At 36.0% G+C, this 12,359-nt stretch overlaps 1 protein-coding gene across 3 annotated transcripts in view; it reads left to right on the top strand.

The window, feature by feature from the left end:
* CCDC102B (coiled-coil domain containing 102B) overlaps window positions 1–7,504 on the top strand; it is a 300,046-nt gene extending 292,542 nt beyond the window's left edge. For all 3 annotated transcript variants that reach the window (XM_008013825.3, XM_008013824.3, XM_008013822.3), the window contains one exon: window positions 2,900–7,504. In XM_008013825.3, the coding sequence (XP_008012016.3) occupies window position 2,900 (1 nt within the window). In that variant the 3' untranslated portion in view covers window positions 2,901–7,504. The remainder of the gene's footprint in view (window positions 1–2,899) is intronic.
* The last annotated feature ends 4,855 nt before the right edge of the window (window positions 7,505–12,359 follow it).

Genomic DNA, 12,359 nt, shown 5'->3' with positions numbered 1-12,359 from the left:
AAGTCTGTTCTCATTTCTCATTAACGTAAGAGAAATTCTTAGAAAATGGAAACTGAACTGAAGGTTGGACCTGCTAACAAGTCATGGCACATATTACCAATTACCAATATTCTCTCAAGAAAAGATAATTTCCTCTGCTTTATGTTAGACCTAGGTCTATCATTTGGCATTCATTAAATAAACAAGTATGTGGTCCCTTTTTCTGTTTCAAATATGGTGCAATTTCTGAAGACGCAGTAGACATGACAGAAATGGCCACTGAAATTTGGGTGTGATTGTGTCTACTGGGGAGGGTAGTGAAGCAAAAATTAAATGAAAATATAAATAAAATTACATAATTTTGAGTCCTCAATAGGAAATGTACGGATACAGTGCAGAAAATGACGGGAGTCGAAGGCCGGGCCCGGTGGCTCACACCTTTAATCCCAGCAGTTTGGAAGGCCGTGGTGGGTGGATCACTTGAGTTCAGGAGTTAACATGGAGAGGGCCAACATGGTGAAACCCCATCTCTACTAAAAATACAAAAATTAGCCAGACATGGTGGTGCCACTTGTAGTCCCAGCTACTCAGGAGGCTGAGGCAGGAGAATCACTTGAGCGCAGGAGGTGGAGGTTGCAGTGAGCCGAGATGGTGCCACTGCGCTCCAGCCTGGGTGACAGTGTGAGACTCCTTCTCAAAAAACAAACAAACAAACAAAAAGTAAATGAGGGGACTTGAGTCTACTTGGTCCCCTACTTGGTAGTTAGTATTAATTGTAATAATATAAAGAATCTCATGGCTGAGAACCATAGTTTGACTAGGAAATCCAAATGGTTTCGAAAAACCCTCCCTGTGGATCTTTGCTTTGAAAGGAGAAATTTCCAAACATATGAATAATTTGATAAGTAGAGACTACACATTTCGTCTAGCATCCTAGGGTCACTACTACTCACTACGATTTGTATTTTCCTCTATAAATCACTTCGCTTCACCAAAGACCAAGCTTAAATTTGTTAGATACTTTCCAATCTCTCTTGCTTTTAATATAGTGTATTTCTTCCCCCTCATTTTCTTACTCTGCTTGAGTTCTTGCCGCAATATTCTACTGCTTTTTATTTGTATGCCTTTTCAACACCATGGATGCTTCATGTCCTCGTGGTATTACTCCAAATGATCACACAAGTTCGACTGCAGAGGACAGGCAGAGCTTGAGTGGAGATTTTTACGGGATGCTGCATGCTCCCTCTTCCCAGGCATTGCCTTAGGGCCAGCTGGATTTGCAGCGCTGTACTTACATAATTCTGATTTAATTTTTCTTGTGGGAAATTATGCCAGTTCAGGAGCTCTACATTCTTTTACTGAAATAATTATTTTCAAATCCCTGAAAGCATTTACATAATTCAACGGAGGTAAAACATTCATTGCAGGAGTAGTAAGATGTCCACCACTAAATTTTTTTTAAGTGAGGTTTAATTTTTTTCTTAATATGTTTCTTCTTCTGTAAGGGGAATTGGTGCTTATATTTAGAATCATGAAGCAAGAAACTATTCCCAATACTTATATGCTAAGCTGGAAAAGAACTCGAAATATATGCTTTGTCTGTTTTCTTAGGTTTATTACTGCAGTTAGACTTCTGATAGTTTATTATTATTATTATTATAGTTGAGAGTCTGCTCAATGTGTTTAATTTCTTTAGAAGACAAGCTCCCATATGCCAGGAAATTATATTCTGTCATGACTGAGCATGCAGAAACTATTTTTCAGAAAAGAGAGGAAGGCAGGGGAGGGGAAGAGAGAGAACTATAAAAAGTAAAGAATCCACATCTCCAGTATCAAGACAAGGACAGGAATAGTTTGTGGACATCCCATTAGAACACAATATACTATTTATAATTTTTATAAACTCACTTACTTTACCTTCCAGAATAAGTCATATTAGTTACTACTCAGCCCTTTCTCGGTTTTATTTTCCTTTCCTAAATTATATAGTCTTATCAGAAAGACTTAAACACTCTAAGTGTTTCAAAAGATGCTATTTACTTAAAGTTATTTTTAAATCCTTGTGACATCTGAATGAATTTTTCTTCCATTGAAAGTGAAAACATTTACTGTTTACCCATAGATAAAAATGGGCAAAATATTGGCATTATTAAATTATATTATTTTTTCTTTTCATTGTTTTTTATTGGTTTCTATCCCACAGAAACAAAACAAACAAACAAACAAACTGGCTGTCACAAATTATATCCCAATCTTTTTTCTTTTTCTTTCTTGAAGATCTTTGAGTCCCACATCTGTATCCTTCCTAAATTCCCTGTTTCCTTTTCTTCTTGGACTTTCAGATTGTAGTATTAGCATGTAAGAGGGATATCAAAAAGACTGCACAATGTCAGGGAAGGCTTAGGTGAAATCAAACTGGTACATCATTTGACATCTAAAATAGAGATGCCAAATGCGTAGCTTAGTAATGGTGTTTGCATTTCTTCTAGCAAAGTGGCTCCATTGTAATCTACCATAAATTTGCTGGAGGGCCTCACGCCCCACTTCCGACTAATAACTTTACTCCTGTCTTTATGATGCATTTGAAAGTTCAAGTAATCAGTTTGTATATGCAAGAAGATTATGTTTTGATCTGACATATGATTACAGAAAGAACTAAAATCCAAAATTAGGCATATTAATCTACAAAATATATTATTATGAATTAATGTATATTTAGCAATACGCTTAGGGTTATTTGTACAAGATTCCATCTGAGAATACTTTCTACCTGGGAATAATAGTTTGTTTGTTTTTTTTTCCTGTAAGCACATATATGCTAAAGCTATAGTAAAATTACATTAACTTGATTTATGATGTCCATAAAGAAAAGCATGATATTTCTGTCTACCTAATTACCAATTTTTTTTTCTTACTTTAGATGATACCTTCAGCTATACGACTGACCCTTCAAAGTTTGAAAGTGGAATAGAAAAACTTAAAGACTGCATTTTCTGATTGTCACCTGGCTCTGTTATTCTCTGTTCTATGGCATTGCTAGCCTCTCAGCTTAACTAGCAGATTATGAGTGTCAAGTAATGTTGCCTTCTATGCAAATATTTTCCTCATTTTAGATAACCTAAGCATTTAGATAAAGTTATAATCAATTATTGAGAGTTTTACTATCTGTGTGTTTAATGATTTATATTATTGTCTCAATAATTATTGTTGTGATTTTATCATTTTCTAGCCTACGTTATATGGGGTACCATGGTTCTTTTATTTTTAAATTATGGCCTTTTTATCAGTTTGGAAATGTAGCTATCCTATACAATTTCATTTGGCATACCGTGTTTATACAAGATTTGAATGATTTTAAACCTGCTCATATTTTGCTTTAAAAGAGGAATACAGTTGAATGTGTTTGGTTGCATGTATGTACAACTTTTAACCAACATGTAAATGTGGCTTTCATTCCTCTGCCTTCCTATGGGATAGCAGGATGCTGAGCTCAGCCAACCCACAGCTGATTTTGGAAGTTACGTCCATGTGTACTGCCAAATATGAGCACAAAGCTCACTATGTACTTATACAATTCTCCTAGAAAAAAATATCTTTATAGCAAGGCTTAAAAAATGAGTTTCATGCTAAGAATTAAGCCTGGTGACCAAGTTAGTCTTTGGTATGCATTTGATACCTGCCATAGATAGGAGGTGCGCCTACAGCAAGATGGCTCAACATGGAACAATGCCACTCGGTAGCACACGTAGCCCACCTTCATTAACTGCTTTCATATGCTGTCCACTGTGCTCAGTGGGTTTCGTGGGGTGGTGTTATTCTCACTATTATGTAGATGAGCAAATCAAGGTTATAGTGGAATTTGTTCAGTTTCACATGATTGGAACATTGTGGTCTTGGCTTTCAAATCCATGTCTACCATACGCCACAGACCCTTTTCTGTCCACTTTGTCACCTATAATTCTGAGCTCCAATATAAAGACTTCACCATATTTGAAAAAGAATAGTGGGAAGTCTGATGCTCAATTTTGTATACAAAACAGTTGCCTCTGTGACATCGTAACTGTTGAAATAAGAAAATGCCCTTTTGATTCAGGATGTTATTTAATTATTGCAAATCTCCTGTCATAGATCTGACACTCAAGTTAAAAAATTAGGCTCAGGTTCTTACCTATGGCCTTGCTTTTAAACCTACAAAATGTATATTCAACATTTACACATACAAAATTCATATAGTCTTTCAAAACTAAGATTGCATAATAATTGGATGGCTTGAAATTTTAAGTATTACAATATAAACAGCAGAGACTTCATGTTTAGGATTAATAATTTTTAATAAATGACATTATCTTTTGCATTATCATTTCTTGGTGTTTTGTATTAATTTATATCACATTTATTTTTATTTTTGAAATTTCACATTTCATGTTTTTCATTTTTTTTTTTCTTTTTTTTGAGACAGAGTCTCACTCTGTCGCCCAGGCTGGAGTGCAGTGGCCGGATCTCAGCTCACTGCAAGCTCCACCTCCCAAGTTCACGCCATTCTCCTGCCTCAGCCTCCCCAGCAGCTGGGACTATAGGCGCGCACCGCCACGCCTGGCTAATTTTTGTATTTTTAGTAGAGACGGGGTTTCACCGGGTTACCCACGATGGTCTTAATCTCCTGACCTTGTGATCCGCCCGCCTCGGCCGCCCAAAGTGCTGGGATTACAGGCGTGAGCTACCGCGCCCGGCCTTCATGTCATTTTTACATGTTATTTGTTTAAAGGTAACATTTTAACGAAGGACGTTGCCTAAAATAAGATTTTTTAAAACAGAACTTAGCAAAAAATATTAAATCATATTCAGTTTAAAATCAATGTATATGTTTTCTTACAGAAAATTTCTAGAAATCAGTGTATTTTTTCCCAACAGAGAAATTTTTAAGTATTATTTATGGAAGCTATAAGTAACTTTAATATTTAAAGGATTATTTAACATTTTTAAAGAACATAAACCAGTGATTGGCTTGCTTTTTTCAAATATGACTGGCTGATACATTTTCTTCAGTAGTATGATAGTAAAATATATGCCAACATTCTTTCACACTGACCAGATACAAATCCTCTCGTCTTCCCCATAGCAAAGAGTAACTTGCTATTTCCAGTGCTAATGTGACGTCTTTCTTAATGTTATCAACACACATACACACACCAAGAAAACACAAAAACATCAACAACAAAAAAACCCTATACCTTTGAAAAACTTAATAATTTTAAGCCACTATTTTATACTCACTTCTGCTTGGAAATGTTAAAACGTATATTATGATTAAGTTATTTGTAAAATTGAGCGTTGGATTTCACCTAGCTTCTTATTTTATAAGCTGCACAATATTACTTTCAGCACTCTTACTAGTATTCTTAATGAAGACATCCTTAACTTCATTTGTTCTTCCTCCATCAAATAAATAATAAAAATGTGAGGGAGAGTGTTATATTTGCATTACATGGAACCATTTGAAAGGTCATATTTCCAAAAAATAAACCTTATAGAATTACAGTGTTTGTGTTCATCAACTCTGAATGATAATAATAAAAACACTAAAGATTATTCCAATAATCTCTTAATTGTGTCAATAATCTGTACTAAATTTAGAACATACAGTCAGCATAGATTTGAGAGTTCATACTTGGTATATTAGTTACAATACATGTGACTTTGGGGAAGTTGTTAGTTTTAGCGTCTTCTTCATTATAATATGAATATCACATCTATGACATGAAATTATTTTGATAGTGAAATGGGTAAAATATATAATATTTAGCATAATTACTAGGACATTATATTCACTCAAAACACTTTACTTAGCCATTGATTAGTTTGAGGACAAAAACTGCTCTTATATCTCAGTCAAGAACTGGTAAAAATATTTGATTGTTTTATGTGGTTATGATGAATAATGTTCTTAAAGGTTTTTACTTTAAAACGATGCCATATAAATGTATTTTAAAGTCTCTATGTTCTCTTATTGAATTTAATTCCATATTTATAAAAGAGTATTCCTATTTTAAAATCAACTACCTATGACTATTTAACCAAACCATTGACTCATTTGTGTAGATTTATTTTGTAATTCTACAGATGGGAGAATTCATACAGAGAGATATATAAAATTGAAGGCTTACTTAGATTATATGTATCTGCAAGATGTGTAAGACTTCCGTATCTACAAGAGAATCAACATTGTTGATATAAGACACTAAGGAAGTAATATCTAATTAGCATAAGTATTTGGTCCCTAGCTACTATGTGACCTATTATGAACTTCTGCAGAGGAAAACCTACACAGATAAAAGAAAATGATTTGAGTTTGCCAGGTGCATTCTTGCTGTATCAGCCCACTTGGTGTGATGCCAATTCCTGCTGGTGTTTTTTTTCCGCCCTAAGGAAAAATATTCCTGAAAAAAATGTTAGTAATGTTTAAAGGGAAATAAGAGCCTTAATCCAAATTTGGAAGTTGTGATTAAGAAAGATTTTTCCACAAAAATAAATACATAACAATTAAAATAAAGGAATGTGAACTTTAATAAATGCACTGAAATTTCAAAATAAGCTTTAAGCTAAAGAGTTCATTAAGAAATTACTCTGTGCTGGAAATATAAAAATAAATGAAACTGTTCCTTGCAGAGTAAATATTCAGGAAAACCTACATAATAAAAGTGATAGCTGGTTGGTCTTTATTGGAATGAGGAAGTGTCACAACCAGTTTGTGCCACCGTAACAGAACAGACTGCATAATTTATAAAATACAGAAATTTATGTCTCACAGTTCCAGAGGCTGGGAAGTTCAAGATCAAGGCACTTGGCTAGTGAGGATCTGGTCTCTCTGTTTCCAAGATGAAACCTCATCCTCCAGAGGCAAAGAGCCTTGTTTCCTCACATGGGAGAAGGTGGAAGGATGAGAGGGTCAAAATCTCTTGCCAAGTACTTTTTATAAGGGCACCTGATCCCATTCCTGAGGGAAAAGATCTCATCGCTTAGTCACCGGCTAAAAGCTTCACCTCTTAATATTATCACATTGGAAGTACTCGAATTTTGGAATAGACTAATTAAAACAATAGCAAGAGTCAATAATTAGGTGATCACGATCGGAGAAAGACATTTGAGACAGAGGAACTACATACATTTTTTAGAAAGAGTGAGTAGCATCATGGAAATACCTCGGGCTTAGAAGTCAAAGTAGGCACCTTCTTTGAAGGTTTGCTTACTTGGTTTCCTCATCTACGAAATAGAGTTAATAATAGTTTTCTATGTCACTATTCAGTAGGTTTAACCAATATTGTAAAAATTATCTTGCATTTTAGATGCTATGTCAGATGTTTTTTCATGTCATACAATGTAATAATTTTGAGGCAAATGGCTTAGTGGATTGATGTGTTCCCTGGAAACTTTATGCTGTATGTTTTACTAATCAACACATTTATTCCCTAAATAACTATTTTCAAGGAGAGGCAAATAGTTTGAAATAAATCTGACTTGGGTTTAAGTCCTGGCTTCCTCTTTGCTTGTATGACTTGGAGAAGTGACATGTTAAGCTTCAGATGCCTCATCCTAAAAATGAGGAATAATTTGGCCCACTGTCTCTTTTCAATTAGCATTAACTTTTATGGACTTATATTAATGAATAGTGAAAAGGTATGCATGAATTTTGTCCCAATATTGCCTGTGTGAGCTTGTCTCTGACTCTGATATTCAGAACACAAATAATGAGGACATTTTATCAAAAGACTTGGAAATATGTTGCTGGGATGAGTAATTCAAAATTACAATTAATAATACCACACTATATTCTAAGCACTTATTTGAAGAATTCAAGGATTTTTATTTATAGTATATGGGAGATGATATACTGATGTATACAATAACAACACAGCAGACACAAGACAAAATTAGAAGAGACACCACAGAACACCAGGCAATTGCGTGTTAAATACACGGAATGTGTGTTATAGGAATTTAGAGACAGAATGATATAACCTGCAATGAACAAGTTCAGGAAGAGTTTGTGTGAACATGTGAGCTTATGTCTGCATTTGAGTCAAGAACTTTTGAATAGGCCAGGCGTGGTGGCTCATGCCTGTAATCCCAGCACTTTTGGAGGCCGGGGCAGGCAAATCACGAGACCAGGAGTTCAAGACGAGCCTGGCCAACATGGTGAAACTCCATCTCTACTAAAACTACAAAAATTAGCTTGGCCTGGTGGTATGTGCCTGTAATCCCAGCTATTCTGGAGGCTGTGGCAGGAGAATTGCTTGAACCAGGACCCGGGAGGCGAGGTGGAGGTCGCAGTGAGCCGACATCTCACCACTGCACTCCAGCCTGGGCAACAGAGCAAGAGTCCGTCTCAAAAAAAAAAAAAAAAAAAAAAAAGTTTTGAGTAAACAAAAAGATGGGGACCATTAGAAAACTCCTGAGGATAATGCTGCTCAGGGCATGATATTAGGACAAGAGATGGTTTCAGTGTGGCCTCCGGGAAATTGTAAGGCATGTGGTTGGGTGGATAGGAAATTGGAAGCAGAGGGTGGACATCATAGACCATTCTGCTTCTATGTTTGGACTGTGCATCTCTCCAGAGGATTGCGGGAAAGGAAGGAGCGATACTTCCTCTGAAAATAGGTAGGTTTATAGCTCTGCCTTACCTGGTTGTAAAATGTTACAGTATTTATTATCAGTTCTGGAAGCCACAACTAACTCCTGATTTGAAAACACTTCTGCACAGGATTATGGAGTAATTTGCTAGATATCACCAGAAACTACTTTCCTTTTTGTTCAAATATAAAGCTGTTAGGCTACAAAAATGCTGCCCAGTCCCTATTATCTTTCCTGGAAAGAAAATGAAAATAATATACCAATCTGAAATTGGATTTCAAAAAAAAGTAACATGATTTTGAAATAAAACTTCTCATAAGCAAATGCTTAGAAATCATTGTCCATTTAATTTTATTGCTTGAGAAAAGTGTATGTGCCAATTTCAAGCATAAAACGTATATTAAGCTATTTCTTCATATTTATCTAAACAAAACCACACCAAAGGTAAGGATCCTGAGGTTTGTTTTTCATAATCTGGACCCATGTATAGTAAAAAGAACACATGATAACGAAGTGGACTTCAGCTTCTTCTATTAAATGTGATGGAGAGAAGAAAGATGACTGATGAGGTCTCTCCCAAAGGAACAGTCCAGGAGTCAATTTACCAATCTGGCTGGATGGGAGAAAGAGACAAACTCTAAGGTGCATGGAAACAAGAATCACATTGTTTTGTCCATCACAGTTTATCCAGTACTAGTTACAATGCCTGGCCGGTAAGAAAGAGATAATAAATGGAAGAGATGGCACAAGTGCATGAGAAATCAACTAATCTCTAAAAGCATAGTGTCTCAATTAAATATGGAATTTGGTTCAGTTAGTGCATCACATGAGACTGATCAGGTTAAATCTCTTCTTTCATGAAAGGAATAAAACATATAAAGAAGAGAAACCACGTCGAGTAGGATGCATGATAATTTTCCCCTTAATATACTGTTACACATTAATTTATACCTGGGGAAACACATGCTCAGAAAGATCAAATGATTACCTAACCTCATGAGATAAAATCTATTATGTGTTCGGAGGGGTGCTTCACACAAGAAGCCCTCAAAACTGTCACCTAAAAACAAAGTCATTTTATATATCCTGGGGTTTGAGTTCAGGCTTCTTTCTGTCAAAGTCAATGTGTTCCTGTTACCACTACTACCCCTCCAATGGGAATTCCCTCTCCCACCAATAATCCATGTATGAATCATATATTTGGATACAAACGTCTCTGGATTGAAGAATGCAAAACTGGCTGGGTGCGGTGGCTCACACCTGTAATCTCAGCACTTTGGGAGGCTGAGGCAGATGGATTGCAAGATCAGGAGTTCAAGACCAGTCTGGCCAAGAGGGTGAAACCCGTCTCTACTAAAATTACAAAAATTAGCCCAGCATGTAATCCCAGCAATTCAGGAGCCTGAGGCAGGGAATTGCTTGAACCCAGGAAGCGTAGGTTGCAGTGAGCTGAGATCGTGTCCCTGCACTTCAGCCTCAGCGATAGAACAAGACTTCATCTGGGAAAAAAAAAAGAAAAAAAAACCTAAGTATTCAACTTATAAAAGCAGTTAACAATATTTTTATCTTCTAATGTTCTAATTAGCGTATTGCATTGCTAGGAACATGTGGGACATACACATACACGCACGCAGAGTTGTATATGACAGGCACCATCTGAATTGTTTGGACAGATTGCCATGATCAGGACCACTTGTCTCTGGATATGTATACTACATAGCATTTGAGGTTTGGGCTTATCAGTCACCTCATGCCTTTTGACACCAGGGGACCAAACAAATGTATGAAGTTCTTTCCTTTTTAAACAATACTACAGTAGGAGTTTGGTATTCTAAAATTGATATGCACTGTTTTATTAAAGTGTCACCTTTCTGTTGAAAGTGTCCATGCATGATTTTCCCACTCGCTTGAAATGTGGTGTCCTCATTGATAGCCTTTCTGAAGTTAAATAAGCGTCAGATAGAGACTCAACGATCTGTTATCACCAGGCAATTACATTTGGTTAATAACCTGGCTATATTCTCTGTTCATATTGGACAGCTCTGTAAAAGCCCTGGCATTAATGGATTTTATTCAAAGTGACAAAGGAAATATTAAAATTACAATACAATTTCCTTTATCTTCTCTTATCTAAATAGGAAAGGCATCTGCATCATGACATTAACTCACCCAGAGAGGAGAAAGTTAAAATACAATTATTTCTGCAAAATGACCTTTCTGCTACAGTGTTTACTTGACTCAGAATCACAATTTGGCTACAAACTTGTTTAAAATATATGGAGCTAGAAATGAGCAGGAAATCTAATTTTTGAACATTATTAAAACTTGTGCAGTCTTCCTATGTTTCTTATTCTTATCTCCTAATATTTAAAGCAAAATGTTTCAGTGCTTTTTAAATGTCTTTTCATAGTTTGCCAAATATATATTAATTCTATTCTCCCAACTAGAATAAATGATAAAACAAAAGCAGATTGTGTAAAACTGAGGCTAAACAAAAAATAAATTTATAGATAAATCTATAGCATCTAGAATCTTCTTCTTTAAAAAATATTTGTTAAATATTGATTTCAATAGTCAATCATTCATTTTCATTTAGAAATTAAAATGGACAGATGGATGGCACTAAGAAAATAAATAATTCACTCCTGCATCTCTTACAATTTACACCTATTAGACAACACACATTATATACAGCAAAATTACCCCCATTAAATACAAATTAACAATTAAATAATTGAACAATATAATCTGTATTTTGATGTCCTGCTCAATATTTTGTAATTAACATGAGACTCTGCAGTTTGTATAAAAATGCAAGTCAGTTTAAAAAAATTTATTGTGGGGAAAAGAAAGATCAGACTGTTACTGTGTCTATATAGAAAGAAGTAGACATAAGAGATTCCATCTTGTTCTGTATTGAGATGCTGTTAATCTGTGACCCTACCCCTTGTAAGAGACATGTGCTGTGGTGACTCAAGGTTTAACAGATTTTGGGCTGTGCAGGGTGTGCTTTGTTAAACAAGTGCCTGAAGGCTGTATGCTTATGAAAAGTCATCACCATTCTCTTAATCTCAAGTACCCAGGGACACATACACTGCCAAAGATCGCAGGGACCTCTGCCTAGGAAAGCTAGGTATTGTCCAAGGTTTCTCCCCATGTGATAGTCTGAAATATGGCCTCGTGGGAAGGGAAAGACCTGATCGTCCCCCAGCCTGACACCAGTGAAGGGTCTGTGCTGAGGAGGAATAGTATAGAGGAAAGAAGGCCTCTTGGCAGTTGAGATAGAGAAAAGCATCTGTCTCCTGCCTGTCCCTGGGCAATGGAACATCTCGGTGTAAAACCCGATTGTATGTTCTGTTTACTGAGAAAGGAGAAAACCGCCTTAGGGCGAAAGGTGGGACTTGCTAGCGCAATGTTGCCCTTTATGCACTAAAAAGGTTTATGGAGATATTTGTATATGCATATCAAGGCACAGCACTTTTCCTTAAACTTATTCATGTCACAGAGATCTTTATTCATATGTCTTACTGCTGACCTTCTCCCTTGGATGATCCTATTATACTGCCACTTCCCTTTTTCTAAGATGGTAAAGATAATGATCAATAAATACTGAGGGAACTCAGAGACCGGTGCCGGGGTGGGTCCTCTGTATGCTGAGCGCCGGTCCCCTGGGCCCACTTTTTCTTTCTCTATACTTTGTCTCTGCGTCTCATTTCTTTTCTCAAGTCTGTCGTTTCACCGAAGGAGAAACG

This window comes from Chlorocebus sabaeus, chromosome 18 (assembly GCF_047675955.1).
Source record: "Chlorocebus sabaeus isolate Y175 chromosome 18, mChlSab1.0.hap1, whole genome shotgun sequence".
Lineage (NCBI taxonomy): Eukaryota > Metazoa > Chordata > Mammalia > Primates > Cercopithecidae > Chlorocebus > Chlorocebus sabaeus.
This window is presented reverse-complemented; position numbering and strand designations above follow the sequence as displayed.